General features: G+C 29.9%; 1 protein-coding gene across 3 annotated transcripts; it reads right to left on the bottom strand.

Moving 5' to 3' along the window:
- Nucleotides 1-618: 618 nt before the first annotated feature.
- On the bottom strand, nt 619-10,138 carry APC2 (anaphase-promoting complex/cyclosome 2). Of its 3 annotated transcripts, none has more exons than XM_029275088.2 (17): nt 9,768-10,138; nt 9,607-9,699; nt 9,286-9,520; nt 8,220-8,512; nt 8,036-8,107; nt 7,254-7,498; nt 6,426-6,842; nt 6,114-6,315; nt 5,803-5,917; nt 5,630-5,712; nt 4,250-4,369; nt 4,029-4,117; nt 3,874-3,955; nt 3,349-3,540; nt 1,545-1,613; nt 1,254-1,430; nt 619-1,058 (listed from the first exon to the last, which is right to left on the bottom strand). In XM_029275088.2, exons 1-16 carry the CDS (start codon nt 9,996-9,998, stop codon nt 1,308-1,310), a joined length of 2,661 nt encoding a protein of 886 aa, XP_029130921.1. In that variant the 5' UTR covers nt 9,999-10,138; the 3' UTR covers nt 619-1,058; nt 1,254-1,307. The 3 variants fall into 3 exon arrangements, with proteins under 3 accessions (XP_029130921.1, XP_029130920.1, XP_020237402.1); XM_029275087.2 differs by having other exon boundaries at nt 619-1,055; XM_020381813.3 differs by having other exon boundaries at nt 619-1,055; nt 9,286-9,517.
- Between the last annotated feature and the right edge of the window lie 6,729 nt (nt 10,139-16,867).

Raw genomic sequence — 16,867 nt, 5'->3', positions numbered from 1 at the left:
CCCACGAAACGTCAGCAAGTAAGCATTTTGAATTTTAATTTATTTTAACCCTTGATGGCCTAGGTTTGATGAATAACTCTTGCACCTCAATATGAACTAGGAAGAAGGAAGTCCTAATAGAGGTGTTTGGCATTTGATCTTGTCTTTGACTCTTGAAGAAAGCTTTTCCATACATTTGGAGAAATCGATTAATTGAACGGGGTCGTCTTACAATTAACTCGTTGCATGATCAACCTTAAAAATGTTCCAGTTGTTTGTTCGAAGATAGTCTAGATGGGTACTAATAGCAGTCCCCCTAAATAATAATGACACCTTGAAACAAAGTAGTCGTGCGTATGCAAGAAGAACATAAATGATTGCCACCAATCCCTTATGTACATAAATTATAGGCTATTTGGCTAGAATGCCAATGACAAATACAAATGGTCTTTTTTTTATAATTAAATTAGTCGTATGTGAGTTCCGTGAACCATTTTTTGTTACACTTAACTATACTTGGTTCGTAAAGTATAGGATATTAAACATTAGAAATTGACTCGCACATTTTTATTCTAATTGGGTTATGAAAAAAGTACCATATGAAATATTTTTTTTTTATGTAAACACTACTAGGTCACGGAGCCGTATAAATTTTTTTTCATATTCGATTCAATTTATCTATCTACTACACTAAGTTAGTAGTAAATAATACAAATTTACATTCCGGTAAGAATTAAGATACTCGTCGAGAATAGATAATAGATAATATAAGAGGAATTTTGGAAAAAGGTTGGCAAAACCAGGAGTGGCACACGATGAAATCCAAAGGAGCCAATTATGTCTTCAAATCCACATCTCCTGGATCTTTGGGGTGCTTTGAATTTGTGTTATCTCGAGAGTGGAGGCATATCTTGGACTGTTATCCGACCAACTTCATGAAAGCTTCATATTGATTATACTATTGCATAATCAAAATAAATTGACACGAATAATCAACCAAGTCTGAAAACAAACTCTTGCCAAGAGTAAGCAGATTCCTATGTCAACACAAAGATGCCACCAAAATGGAGCTCGAGCTGCTGGTTCAGTAAATCCGAAAGATAAAGTTATTCATGAGTCTTGTGTATGAAAATGAACACGTCAGTAAAATCATTGAAAGTTAGGATTGATGCAATGAAGGAAATTTGTGCTAACTGCTGAGGACTAAGTTAATAAAAAGAAAAATACAACAATTTCATTATATTCAGATTCCGGAAAACATTTAGAAATTTCACCTCTTTTCTCAAAACTCATGATCAGAATGATTTCATTTCAACTCCATAATCAAACTACTTCTTTAGAAAGTACATTCCATCCCGAAGTTCTAACTTCTCCTCAGAGACTAGACCAGATAAAAAGCTTTGTAGTTGTTGGAGTGACTTGTCATATGGGGGATCGGCAATGCAAAACATCTGCGATAACATAATCATGTAATTAATCTAACTGATCATGCTATCTGTGTCCAAACATTTATATAGGTGTAACACTTTCTTTTCAAGGGGTACAACTGTAAAAACCATTCTTACCTTGAGAGTATTGTGAATTCGATCTAATGCCATGCTGCCAAAGTTTGTGAGCATCCCCAGGATAAATTTCTGACATGAAACTACAGAAGTTAGATATCTTTAATGATGTGCATTGCAGTGTTTAAATACCTCAAGATGCATAAATTAAAGAAATTTGTGCAGGCCAAAACCATCATCATTGGCAAAAACTAGGAACAACAGGCTGATATGATAATGAAAAAGAACTGTTTATTTATCCAGGGAACATCCATTCTCCATAATGTTCCTTCATTATATAACTCTCCTGCCCAATGGAAGCCCTTTTGTTGTAAATGGTCCATTAAAAATTGTTACAACATAAAAAGATTAAAATTAAAATCTATAATATAACAAATTGAGGAAGCACAAACAGCAACTTTTGAGGCGTGTCACTACAGTAACAAACCAACCAAAAAATCAACTTTTGCAGAACCATTTATAGCATATTAGATTAAAAAATTATGTGTTTTTGGTCACCAAAAAACCAAAGGAACTTCTTCTAATCGTCACTATGAGTCCACAACATTGGTCTTTGTGCTTCCGCAACCCTATGTATCAGGGTTTTCCAACATGGCCTTGGAATGTTAACAGGAAAAAAAAGTGGTGTTTTCATTTTGTCTTTTCTTTCTCGCTGCATACATTTCCATGCAAAATGGGGATGTGGGGTTTCAAATTAGCAGGTTACCAGAGCCATTTTGTAAACCAAAACTACGGGAAAGCAAAGGAGATCGTCCCATATGTATGTTTCCCATTTTGGAGCACTATAATGGAAACCTTTGGGATGAAGAATTTCTCTACACAATGAGCACCAGCAAATCCCTTAGCATTAGATGGTGATGCCCTAAACAGGTAGGCAATCGGAGAGGTTTCAAATTTGAATTTGTTCAAATTTGGACGGGAAATCACCTATATATAGGGTTTCATGTGAAACTAGGGTGTGTGGTAAATCTGCCTGGATGTTTTGAGTTGTGAAAACATTTCTAATGAAAGTTCATTTCCACTCAAGTCTCTCTCTCTCCAATTTTTTAAAATTATTTTAGTGAAATATATCTTCATTCCAGTGAAACTTTCTACAATTTTGGAGAAATAAAAAATCTATTTTTATTTCTTCTATGTATTCTTATATCATGTTAAAAATTCATGAGTACACTGACTTTGGAATACCTCACAAATACTTTGGGATCGACCACAACTTCAGAATGGATAGCCTTCTAATTATATATTTTAGCATTTTAATTTTTTAACAACCTCAGGATGGACAACTTTCTAATTATATATAAAAATTTACGTACATGTGAATTTTTTTTGATACAAGCAAGTTTGGTTTAAAAATTTTAATCACTAAATAAAATATCCAAGAATTACACTACTAAAAATATTGTATATCAAGAATTCTTCATAAAGATATGATATATTAGGAATTATTATGCTTACAAATATGTTTACTTTTAATTTATGTATTGATTAGATTAATAATTAAATTAAACTATTATTTCTTATAATTATTTAATTTTCTACAAGATTAATAATCAATAATCAAAAAAACATATACTTCACTATAACAAACTTAAGACAATAATTCTATAAATTAATAACATTACACTTACTAATACTTAATATTTATTGATAAAATCTTTTTAAGTCTCGTGCAACTAAATATAGTAATATACAATTCAAGGATTCTCAAGTCTTGGCAGTTAATTTTTTTGTTAACAATTAACCAATTAAAAACATGAAAGCAAGTCACAAATATCATCTAACCATTACTTTACTTTATCTGACATACCTCATATACAGTCATTTCCTTACGTAGTTGATTTTCCACGGAGGCCACAGATCTGTCTTCCTCCTCATCGCCTCCTAGAAGTTCCTGAGTACAACCAGTATTCCCTCCGTTCTTACTTGTCTCAACCATGTTTTCCACAATGGTGTATACATGATCAGAGGAATCTTCCCCTTGTGACTCTGCAATGATTCCCTGTGTACAAAAAAAAAAGACAGCGAGAGTAGTTAGTTTCAACTTCACTTTTAAAGTTAAGACTTCTACAGTTTTAAACAAGAAAATTCATAGCCGTGAAACATGTACTCAATTGAACAGCAAGTCATGTCATTGAAAGATTAGAATCATCATACATAAATGAACAACAATAAAATAAATGAAAACTTTTGTTATGAAAAAAACATCATAAGTTAGCTAACTCAAAAATGATAATAATACTTGTCAACAGAAACTAAATATAATCATGCTGCAAAATAGTAATACCAAAAATAACACCAACAAAAACTTGCAGAACTGACCTATCAGACCTACCTTGCTTATCCAGAAATTTATTCTCCGATTTAAAACATCTGCAGGTATCCCAATAGCAGCTGCAAGGTTTTTAGAGGTCCAACTGAAAGAAGAAATATAATATCATTATACAATCAAACAACAGACTAAAGGTATGTATAGATTGCAGACGATACCTTGGTTGATCTTGAAATTTCATAATGATAGATGCATGAACAGGAGCTACTGTGAATTGCATTTCCCTATCTTGAAACTGCAACTCCAGCTAAACCATTAAAAATGATAATATTAGAAGAAAATAGAGGTAAAACAGTAACAGGTGGGAAAGGGGCAACATATTCATCAAGTTCAAAAATTGTGTCAAAAATCTGCAGAGAACAAATATTGAGCAACTAACCTTGATGGTTCCAAGACTTTTTTTCCACTGCAGCTTACGGGGAGTTTTTATTTCGTTAAATCTCTTTGCATAATCAGACAGGAGCTGGTCAATAGGTTCAGGCAGGTTAAGGGGCTCATCCTGTAATTTTCTCCAAAGTTAATATAGTACAGAGACAATTTTGCAGGACAACAATGAAATCATTAAAAATCTATTCTGGTCAGACAATTTGTTATATTAAATAAGACTATATTATGTTATCATATTATACTTGTTTTAGAGTCTGTTTAGATGCAAATTGAGAAGCGTTTTTAAGAGTTTTTCTACTAGAAAATACTCTTCATTTCCAGTAGATAAGCTCTCGAAAGCACTCCCTTGTGTCCAAACATGCTCTTATGCTTCAAGTTGAAAATGACTCAAAATAAAACAGAAGAGAAAGGCAGTGCTAACTGAACTTTCTAGAAAAGAAAACTAATATAAAAAATGTAAAGCAACTATCACTAATTTGAAGAAAATCTCCATTAGATTACCTGAAACAACACTGAAATAGAATACCACAAAACACTGAAATTGTTTAAGCAGCTTGAAATGACCCAATCAAGTGAATCAACACTAAACTTTATTTGATTTATATGTTTTTATTTTCTACTTTACCTTTTTGAAAGAAAAGTTCAAATATCTTGCTGCATTTTTTTTTCATATGCATGAGTAGTAAATTTACACATTTGGAGAATATAAATTTGCCTCGACATAATGATGAAAACAATGAAAAATGAGTGACAATAGCAAAAGGTAAAGGACCACCAATGAGTGATAATAGCAGGAAAAGGAAAGTTTGCGCAAATTTTGGATTCGATTTGCTAAGATAAGGTCAGGATAAATTACATAAAATGATTTACATTTCCTGGCTAAAATAAGAAAGGTTAACCCTTAAATTGGAGAAAGGTGTAATTAGGTACTGCTAGATAGTGAAGAGTATATAGAATAGTAGATAATAATAATAATCATCATATTATTGAAGAAGAATATTTATTGGTACTTTCCTATGAGAAGCCTTATCACTGAGACTAAATATAATATAGGTTAAATTGCTCAACTAGTCCCTAAACTATTTGGGAATTTTCAAAGAAATCCCTAAACTAAAATCATTAATTGGGTCCTTGATCGTGTAAACTTTAATTGAGTCTATAGTGTTTTTAAAAACCGCCATAAATTGTCATTCTTTTGCGGTTTAAAGCCACCAAAAACTAACACCAGGGACCTACATATTTAGTTTAGGAGCCTAATTAAAAAAAAATATATAGTTTAAGGACCTACTTGATATTTCCATAGTTTAGGAACCGAGTAACTCAACATGTAATACACAAACATAGTGACAGTGAGGAACACATATTTGCAAACCTGTATCGGAGGCCAGAAATTAGAAGATATGATGGTGGCAGAAATCACATCCATGGAAATTGCACTGTCTCCCACTTCGACACCTGAGGTTGCAACACCAATGTTTTGTAAGGACTTCAAAATTTATGAAGTTATAATTGTCGTTGGCAATGATCACAAACATGGGAAATTACTTGTCTGAGATGGCTGATTTATGGTAGCTTTAATGTTACTGTTGGCTCTCTTTGAGCCAATTAGATCATTGAGCATAATCTCGCATTTCTGTAGGCTGCTCTCACCAAAGTGTATCTACAAAAACAAATGCTTAGATAACAATACAAAATCAAGAATGAATACACACACAACATATATATATATATATATATATATATATATATATATATATATATATATATATATATATATATATATATATATATATATATATATTAACATCATACCCATCATATAAACAGGTTTCATGAGTTTTTATTAGAATAAGTACCTTGAGGAGTTCTAGAGTACGGATCTCTGAATCAATATCATAATCTGATTTATTTAGAAGTTTCTCAGCAAGCATAGTTCGATATTCATGAACTAATTGATCTTTTGAACCAATAATGCCAACAATCATCCCAAGTATGTCAACCTTCCTTTGGTTTCTGCTTCCCTTTAATGGATCTGCTTCCACAGGGTCAGGTTGCCATCTGCTTGGAAAAGCCCAATTGAAAAAAACCTTGATTTATAATATGCCATGCAGGCTAAATCAGAAAGAACAATTAAAAACAGCTGATCATCATCCAAAATACAAATATACCGTGAGGCATTGATCCATGCTTGCCTATCATCAGTATTAAAATCATCATCAACACCAGCATTCTCTTGAATTTCTTCATCTCTGTTCAACTCTTCAAGAAGGCTATCTCCAGGATTTCCAGATGAACTTGAGTTTCCACCAGACCCATCTGTCAGCATGGTCACTATACACTTTATGGTATCTCTCCTTCCTCTTAAATAATCCCTTATGGGTTCACCAACTGCCTCAAGGAAAACACCTGCAGGGTCTATTGTCCTAAGTGCTTTAATAGTTGAAACATATTGGTGTAATATATCATTGGTTGATGCGCCTGCAGTAAGCAAGCGATAACGCAGGGCTGAAATAAATGACTCCACCAGCTTTGAATGTTGTCCAGTGTATTCAAGACACAGTTTTAAGTCTTCAATCGCAGGAGAGCTTCCAATATTGGTAGAGAGAAAGCAAAATAAATTATCAGAAGACATGACATGAACAAACAAGCTACCATCTAGCAAAGAATTAATTTGTTGTGACAAGTCAAATGGCACTAGTGCTTAATGTTGGAGATTGAAAGTTATTCAAAACCAAAGTTAAAGCATGCAACTGTATGAAGAAAGAGTTGATAACTCAAATTCAAGATTTATTGTTCAGTCATGCAGAAACACTCATAACTAACAAAGTCACCAAAACCAAGGTTAAAGCATATAACAATTGTCAATCTCTCTGCTATGGAAGGAAGCTATAACCAGTAAACATGTTTCAGTCAAGGGTATTGATCTGGTCATTCAATTTGCTAACAAGACTTGAGGGTAATTAATACACAGAAGATAATTATAATTAACAAAGTACCTCTCAGGATAATCAACAATTATCTCAAATAATTTGGCTATTCTTAAATCTTGTAGTGTTTCATATGCAAAATATTCCAGACGCAACTTCCATCTAACAAGCCCTTCAGAGGGAGTATCAATTCCAGGACAGCATGAAGATGGTTGTGGTGCCAGTGGTGATTTAAGACCTGATGATGTACTCTCATAACTAACAAAGTCACCAAGATAGACAAGAAGCGCATGCAGAAACTGAAGAGGAACAGCCTGAATGATTCCAGTAAAATGAACTTAATATATCTCAAATGAATGGCCAAATGAAAGCATCATAAAAAAAATTAGTTAACAGAATCCATGCGATATATTTAAATGAACTTGATATATCTCATGGGGAAAGAAATCATAGTTCTACAAGAATTAGGATGCAACAAGACTACAAAGTAAAAAATGCTATTAAGAAAACAAGTGAAGGGAGATTAGTTTGTGGCATAAAATTTTGACAAAATTGGATATTTGGAAATCTTTTGGGGGTTGGGCATCATTTTATCAACCAGTCTCTTTTATCAAATCCCAACATCTAAAGCTGATAAATTGCTAACTAAATGGTGAGAAGCACCACAACAATAATTATTACTATTGGAAACAAATTCACATTTGTAATATATTTAGAATCAAAATTTTGTTTCACTGTAGTTGTAAAAATAGTAATTCAAATTTGAAAAATAATTAGGATTAGAAAAAGAATAAATTACTGCAGTTAATTTGCGTTCAAGTCAGTGATGTGCTTCTATATGCACCACAAACCTGTATCCAGCTCTTAATAGATTGTAAAACAGAACTCCTAAAATCATCACCAGCTACATCGTATACTTTTGCCTGTCATTCACATGAGTGAAAAACAAATGTCATCCAAAGATAGATTCACACAGACACATAAGTGCAACAAAAACAGGAAAAGCCAGGCTTTTGGACTTAAGAAACTTCTCACCTTCAGTAGTAAAAATATGGCAGAAGCATAAGCATCTTCAGCCATGGAAGTAAATCCAAGATTCCTAAGATCAAGAACAACTTTTCCAATGTTCTTCACCAGTCTACTGTTTTCCGAGAACCTATGGTCATTATAGCACTCATCGACATCCATTTCACCAACCTTATTGCATATTTTCGCCTTTTCATCTAAATCCATGCCATCCTTATTTTGAGATGCATCATCACAGAACTCCCCATCCATGATCGTACTTAACTCTTCCAGTTTTCTTTTAAAATACCAATGCAGTATAACTAATAGCAGCAAATGGGAAAAAACATACAAGACCAAAAAGAAAGGAATCAGTAAGCCCGTCAAGAAACAAAAGTCAAACAAGAGAAATTAATGACAACAAGAAAGGCCATAACTGTATTCCTAATAAGCACAACTTATAAGCAACTAGAATGTTTTTACAAAGGTCAAAAAAAGGATCTAGCTCCTCTAAAGTGAGCAACTCATTTTGGAAGGTAAGGTAACAAATCTCGATCATTGAGGAGTCAATATTACATGCATATGCTTAACAAATTGTGGATGTATTGGAACATCAATTGTTGATTGTTTCGTCAGCAATACAAATTACTTACTTTACTCATACTCTAGAAGAGCAAAATCCAAAAAAATCAAGAGCTTAAAATGTTGTGTTATGAACTGACCTATGTTAGCCAGTATATTAGAGCTAAAATCAGCAAACTTTGATGTCAAATTGCATGGACAAAACTTAGGTCTAATTCCTTAGGCATGGTCAATATTGTTCTCCAATCAAAATCAAGGTTTTGTCTTGGTAATATATGTAAATATATATTACTGAAGTATGCATTAAATGTAAATGCATATTACTGAGTTAAAACTCCAATTTTAATTAGAGAACAAAACCAACTATACCCAAAGAACTGCACTTAAGTTTTGTCCAAATCACATATGGTAAAAACCAAGAGACTCGTAAACAAGATTCTATAAACAAAGCAATCAATTCACTTATAGAAAGCCCTCATTAACCTAACAAAAACACAATAAACTGCAAACAAACCAGGGAAATGCCGGGGAAGTGTGGCCATAAGTACAGAAGAGACAATCCATTGATACTTAGAGGTAAGGTAACTTCGTTCTCCTTCAAAACCATGCTTATCCTCCGACATTTGGTCCTTGTAAGATTGAAAAGCATGCACCAGCATCAACAAACACTTCTCTTGATACTGTTTCTCCAAAGTAACCTCTTCCAAAGCATTATACAACACACTCTGAATCTCATCCTCATCAATCTGCTTCAACCGTTCACAAGCACAACCACTACTAAACAATCACCACCACACCAAAAATAAAAAGTCTAGTAAGGTTCAAAAACACTCACATCAAGGTCATCGCTCTTGCTCAAACCCGCAACACGAGCGTAGGCGTCAAAATGGCGCCAAAATCTCGACGCCCCATTTCGCTCAAACGTTTCCTGCGACCAAGAGAGTCCATAAAGTTTCGAACTTTAGCGCACTGTTTGGGAAATAAATTGTGGGGTACCTCGAGGAGTCGAAGGAAGTGGTCCTGAACGAGGGAATGGAGGCGGTGTTTGCAGAGGGCGTGAATGTGAGCAACGAAGTCGGGGCCGACGGAGAGATCGCCGTTTCCGGCGAGAAGGGATTGCGAAGCGTTGCAGAAGCCATTGTAGCTGTCGATGATTTCGCACAGCGAGTCTTGGGTGAGGGAATTCAAAACTTCTAGGTTGAAGAAACACGAGTTGGGTTCCTCCATTGCCTTTTAGGAGTTACAAGAGTGAGTGATGTGAACTCAATTCAGAAAAGTGCTCACTGCCACTGCCAATGTTTGAAATTGAACACACAAGCACATATACAATGTTTCATGTTTCCCTCTTCTATGCAATTGTAGCTCCCTCTTACCAACAATTGTAGTTGATATACATGTTAATTTTGTAAAATCCCAAGTATGTTTTAGATTATTTTTAAATTTAATATGTTTTTTCATTTTTTTTAATTTGTTGATTGTGAGTATATTATTTAAATTGATTTTTAAAATATTATAATAAAAATATTTTAACAATTTTTAAATACAAAATAAATGAATAAATAAATAGTCATATAATATATTAACAATTTGCTAACTAATGTATGTGATTTTGGCCAATTATAATTTGGTTGGGCTTTGTTATGTAATTGCATGGTGTAAATAATCATTTAGCTAAAAGAATAAGAAAAATGAGATTATATCGACATTTTGGATTTACTTTTTTCTATACAAATATGATGACAAAATTATTAAAGGGTCTCGTGGTATTAAGTTGGTTGAATAATGTATGTAAATCATTTTAAATTACTTAATATTATGTCTAATTTATACTACTAAAAAACGAATAATTCCTTTTTTGTCAAATGAGTTTCCATTGCAAAAGAAGAAGAAAATAAAACTATCAAACCTATTGTTAAACATATGACACATTATGATATTATGTGTACTTTATTTGATACAGTGAGAAATAGTGGAGATGAATACAGGAAAAATAAAGTGAATTGATAATGAAAATAATAAAGTGATGGAGCTCAATAATTATTTTCATTTCTTTGTTGCTTTGAATGGAAATAAACAATAAACCCTAAGCCGTGGAACTACCGTTATCAAGCAAGGCCAATATACATGTTCATGACCAACTTTAATTAATTAGAACAATCTATTGAAGTTGAAGTTCACCTCTATAATCAATATTATCATTTATCTTTTATTTTTCTTAAATTAAACACTCTAAATTTCATTCTATTTATTATTCATCTGAATTTACCTATTTTTTATTTTTTATTTTTACTCATCCATTTTCGTACAACCAAATAAGGTGTTAAAGTTATTCATTTAGATCTGTTTAACATTTTTGAATTGACTCGTCAAAAATTAAAAAATAAAAATAAAAATTGGACTGGGTTGAATTGTCAAAAAAAATAAAGTGTGGATTGGAATTTGGTAGGCTGACTCCTTGAAGGCTAAAGGTGAAGGCCCATGAACCACTTACTTTTTTAAAATATAAAAAAAATATATATATATCAAAACAATTTAACGTTTAAAGAACAAGTTAATAAAATGTTTTTAATCACTATAAATTAAAACAAACAAAAAATATAGAAGCAATGTATTATATTTTATATTTTTAATTGTTTTAATAACAATATTAAAACAAAAGTTATTATTTTTATTTTGTAATATAAAATAGCATAACATAATGTACAAATGTACGATAATAGAAATAAACAAATGTAAGAACAAAAAAAAAATTACGTGGAATATCAACCTTAAAATTTAACATTAACAGCACACAGTGTTCAAATTTATTATTCACTAAAAGTCTTTCGTTTTGTATGCTTCTCAAATTATCAAAAATATCGTTTTTATTACCATTATTTTCACTATTATAATTGTTGAGTGTATATTTTTTATGTTGTTTTATCTTAGCCTAGTAACTGAAATCCTTTGTTTTATAAAAAATAAAATACCACTTTTTAAAGTTTGTAACGATAAAAAAAATTGCAAAATGTTTTTTGTGGTAATAAGAGTATGCTTGAAAAAGATTAATTTTTTTACTCTCACTGTTTTTCACGGGGAAAAAATGTTGTTTGCAAAACAAATTGTATATTTGAGTCATTAACTTACATTACAATTTTTGTTTGGAAAATAAACTATTTTTTATGAAGTTGAAAATTTGAAGCTTATATTATTTTTTAACAAAATTTTTTAAGATGATTTACTACATAAAAACTTATTATTTTATTGTGTCGAAATAAAATTAAATATCTAAAAGTTATTTTTCGGTAAATTTATCTAAATAAAATTTTATTACCATTATAATCAATTACAATAATAATCAATTATTCATAATTTAATTTTCACTATTTTTTCAAGTATATTCTAACCATTCATGTAATTCATATATATTTTTTTTATTATTATAACGCTAAACTTGAGTGATTCACCTATGCTACCAACTTAAAATTATATTGAGATAAGTCACAATTTCATACAAAGTCATAATTAATCACCAATTTCTTTAAGGATTTTTAGTAGGAATACAAATCTCCTATTTCATCTTAAATACAAGCATGTATGAAAGGATACAATACACTAAAAAATCATGTACAATTTGTTAGCAAGGAATTTGTACAAAGGGTCAAAAAATAGTCTCAATAAGTGATTCGATAATTGGGAGAGCAGTCATAGATGTGTCAAATAAGACATGCGAGTGGCATAAGACATGAAGCAAATTTCGATCATCTTATCATATAAACGGCCCCCGAGTAACCAATTTCAATAGTCGAGTAACGAGTTATAAAACGGTCTAGAGGTACCCACGAAATGTAGAAAAGTTAAGAATCGCATAAAACCTACAGAGTAACTACCTCCCAGAACTATATCTGAAGGCCTAAAAAAGATGTTTTTTTGATAAGTCGAAGGGAGGTTACAAGCAGTTAAAGGGAGTTACCCACATTGCGTAAAGAACGGAACAGTTATATATCATAGGAGATTTGCGCATAATAACCGTTTCTCGAAGTCAAAGCTAAGGGCTTCGAAGAAATTATTCGATAATCAAAAAGCGTAGTAAGCAGTTGCGAGAAGTTAACAACAGTTGAGAGGGATTACCCACGTTGCCTAGTGTAGAGTGGTTATACTTCCAACGTCGAACTAATGCAAAAATAACCATTTTTCCCTATTCTCTATAAATAAATGAGGCAAACTCATTCGTAAAGGTTAGAAACTTGATACTTACGCGCTCCCTTACATCCGATGCCCACTTCCATGGTTTCCGTACACGAGATGACTGAGTATAGTTTATAGGCCAACTTTTTCTTTCTTAGTTTCTTTTTCTTATTCTTACATAGTTAGGATAGTTTTAGTCTATTTTATTATTTATGTACTACATTGCGATCATTGTGTATTGTAATCAATTACTCATTTTCAAATTTAAGGATATGATGATTGTTGCAAACACATGCATTGCTCATTCAATTTGTTTAAGCATTTATATCCATAAATTCAATTGTATGATATTTATTGAAAAATACATAGAGATTTTGGTATGTTAAACAATTTCATAATTCAGCCTTAACTAATTTGATTAAATAAATGTTATTAGAACTAAAATCCAAAAAAAAAAATATTTTGTGTTCCAACAATGCTTAAACTATGCATGTATCTATGTAGTTAACATATATCTATGTAGTTAACATATCTAAATTGAAAACTTTGACTAATTCGAATAAAAAGAATCCATAAACAATTTTGTTTAAAAACATAAACCTAAATCCAAATTAATAAAAATAAAGAGATTTAACTAAATATCTCAAAATTTTCAATTTTATTTACTTATTACTGGCATTGATTTAGATATCCATAAAATAAGGAAATAGGAACACAGATTGGCACTTATAATAGGGGAAAGTCACTTTGTTTTTTCTTATTCTTTCTCTGAAAAGAAAGACAGATAAGAGCAACAATTTTTGGACCCTACAGAAAATGTTCGATTTAACTAGACAAGACCGGGAGGGGGCAAAAACAAAGAATATTTAGCTCATTTCGACAAAAAAAATTTAAGAGAGGGGGGAAGACAGTGAACAAACTGGACCTCATCGAAAATATTGGATTAACCTAAACTAGATAAGCTGTAGCACTAAGACACAATGAGTTTGCCTCTCTATTTTGCAAATACCAATCAGAATAATAGATTTTGTAAATTAGGATTCAAAAATACTAGTATTTGGTTTTTCATTTGGGACTAATTAATTGGACTTATTTTTAGAATTTCAGCGATTCTAGAACAAGTATTTGATAAACAAACATCTACACCAAATATATGTTCCAAATGCAAATTGCCTAACTTTTTTTCTTGCCCCAATTGTACATATGGTAATTGTCCAATAAGTATTCATATTTTTCCTGACTTGAAAACAGCAATTTATCATTTCTGAAAGTAAACAAATTATCAAGTCTAATTTCATTCTTAAACCAATTAGGAATCAGAAGGGGCAATGAAGTGGTGCAAAATGCCTCCCTTAACTTCAATTATTATATATTTTATCAATCTATTGTGCAGTGGTTAATTATCAAAATCAACCAATTATAGTCATTAATTTGCAAAAATAAAAATAAAAAAAAAAATGAAATATTGTTGGTGTCAAATCAAACTTTATGCAAAGATGAATTGTCAATTATACCGTGTGTTTGCTATTGCATTTTCCCCCAATTTTTAACACGTGACATAGACTAGACCCCACTTACAATATTCTAGCTTAGGAAATTATAATAACCCTCGAGTCTAAAATATCATATAGATAGGTGATTGCAAATTATTGAAATATTAATATGATTGATTCTCTAATTTGGTATAGAACTATTGACTTAGTAGAATAAAAACTTGTTAGATGTGTGTGGTTTGCAAAGAAGCTAGTTGTCATTCCCCACTGATTCTAAAAGAAGAGATTGAATTGAGCATTGAAGCAACCACAACCTATGAACGAGTTTCAAGATTGATAGTGATATATGCTTATTAAGATCAAAGAAAGTTGAAGGAAAGAAATTGATGACTGGATTGTATATCTAAACATAGAAAATATATGTGATTGTCATATCACCTATAAAATATTCATATCTTATTTATATATACATCACATAATAAGAGTTTAAAATCCTTTTCGGAGATATTATTTATAGAATTTAAACTTTAAAGTTTGGAGTTGAAAAAAAAAATATAGGAAAGAAAATGCTATGCTAAATCGTCTTGCATGACCACTGCTTGATTATCAGTATTGTACCCTTTATTTTAGGGTAAAATTTACGAACCTATTATATTTTATATGTGAATTATTCAAATGTTGTAAACTTCAAATAATGTGTGTACACGAGATTTCTCAATGCATATTAGTAGATATTTAAGATGTTTATGGATGTTTATAGAAATATTCAAAATTTTATTTCCTATTCTTTTAAAACATATTTCTTTTAAAATAATGTGGTTCTCAATACTTTTAAAGAACTTATAATTTTTTAAACTATATTACATATAAGTTATTTCATGAAAATAAATTTATTTAATATAAAATCTTATTTTAAAAGTTTATAATTTATTTTTCAAACTATTTATAGTAATTTTTTTATTAAATAAGGATGTATAAGTTCCATAATGATAAAATAGTATTTTTAATTAGAATTAAAGGAAAATTCAGTCTTTAATTTAAGAAACATAATTATTTAATCATTTACAGGTAACATTTAATAACAAAGTAATTTATAATTTATAAGTTCATAATTTTTTTTTATTTACCTAAAATTATTTTTACCATAATAAACTTGTGCATCCATTCTAAATTTTCTCTACTAAATCAACTCTAATACTATACATGATTTTCTATTTGAACATATAAATATAATTTTATTTTATAATTTATTTATTTCTTTATACTTTAAAGTGATTTTTTTACACCAAAAAAGTAATTTTTTAGTTATTGATAGTTCAATAATTCAATATGATGATTGAATAGCTTAATTATTTTTTAACATTTAATTAAAAGTATTTTCTTTTTTTTATTAAAATATATAAATTTAAAATTTCACCCTAACATATTACAGTATGTAATTATAAAAAAAAAAACTTGACATTAATTATTTTTAAACTAATATATATAATGATTTTTTAATAAAATATATAAAATTTATATTAAAGATAATAAATTTTATTATTATTGTAAAATTGAAATTTTTATTAATATTTAAAATTTTATTATCATACATATTTTTTAATAATTATTAGAGTGGAAAAGTTACGTAACGTACAAATAAAAAATATTAAAAAATGTGTAGACACTTTAAATTTAATTATTTATTAAAATAGAAAAATATTTTAATATTTTTTATGGTTTAAAAAAATAAATTTTTATTATTGGTTAAAAATAATTAGTTTTCAATTATCAATGAAAAATGACAAAATATTTTATTTTAAAAAAATATTAATCATTTATAAACGAATGGTTTTAGACAGCATTAATATATAAGTAAATACAATAAAACACGTGTCCATTTATCAATCATTATGCACTCTTCATTCCCTCTCATTTTCATTATTTTTCATTTATGGCAATTCAGCAGCAAGAAGCCATGAAAAGATGAAAAGAACGAACAATTCAAAGAACTGTCTCTGACAGCTAGTGTTCACAGAATATTCCACCAAACTTTTCAAATATCCTTCATAAATTATAATTATTTATTAGTAAAAGTATTTTAATAACAATATTAAAGTTGAAGTTTAAGATTTATACATATCATCTCAACCCATTTTCATACTCACATTATACACTTTTAAGACATTGATAAAATATAATGAAATTTTTATTAAAATATTTATTAAATTAAATATTTACTGCTATTGCTTAATTTTAGTATATTTTATTAAACACTAAATGATAAATACAAAATAAAATTATTATAATATTTAAATATTATTCATGTATTTCTATTTTATTAAATAAAAATATTTAATAATTTTATTATATATTTCTTATTTTAGTTTGTATATTTATTTAAAAGTTTGTAACGCTAAACTATTAATTAACTAGTTCTTCGATCTGTAGTGAAAG

The sequence above is a fragment of the Cajanus cajan genome, chromosome 3, assembly GCF_000230855.2.
Source record: "Cajanus cajan strain Asha chromosome 3, NIPB_CcT2T_4, whole genome shotgun sequence".
NCBI lineage: Eukaryota > Viridiplantae > Streptophyta > Magnoliopsida > Fabales > Fabaceae > Cajanus > Cajanus cajan.
The sequence above is the reverse complement of the archived record's forward strand: the minus strand, read 5'-3'. Positions and strand labels throughout refer to the sequence as shown.

What these genes read in the sequence shown, in the direction of transcription:
- APC2 (XM_029275088.2), bottom strand. Translation starts at nt 9,998, where the DNA reads ATGGAGGAACCCAACTCGTGTTTCTTCAACCTAGAAGTTTTGAATTCC. An exon ending in ATTTCTGGCCTCCGATACAG is followed by an intron (nt 4,370 to 5,629) that starts GTTTGCAAATAT and finishes AGAAAATTACAG; the next exon opens with GATGAGCCCCTTAACCTGCC. An exon ending in AAATTTCAAGATCAACCAAG is followed by an intron (nt 3,956 to 4,028) that starts GTATCGTCTGCA and finishes TTCTTCTTTCAG; the next exon opens with TTGGACCTCTAAAAACCTTG.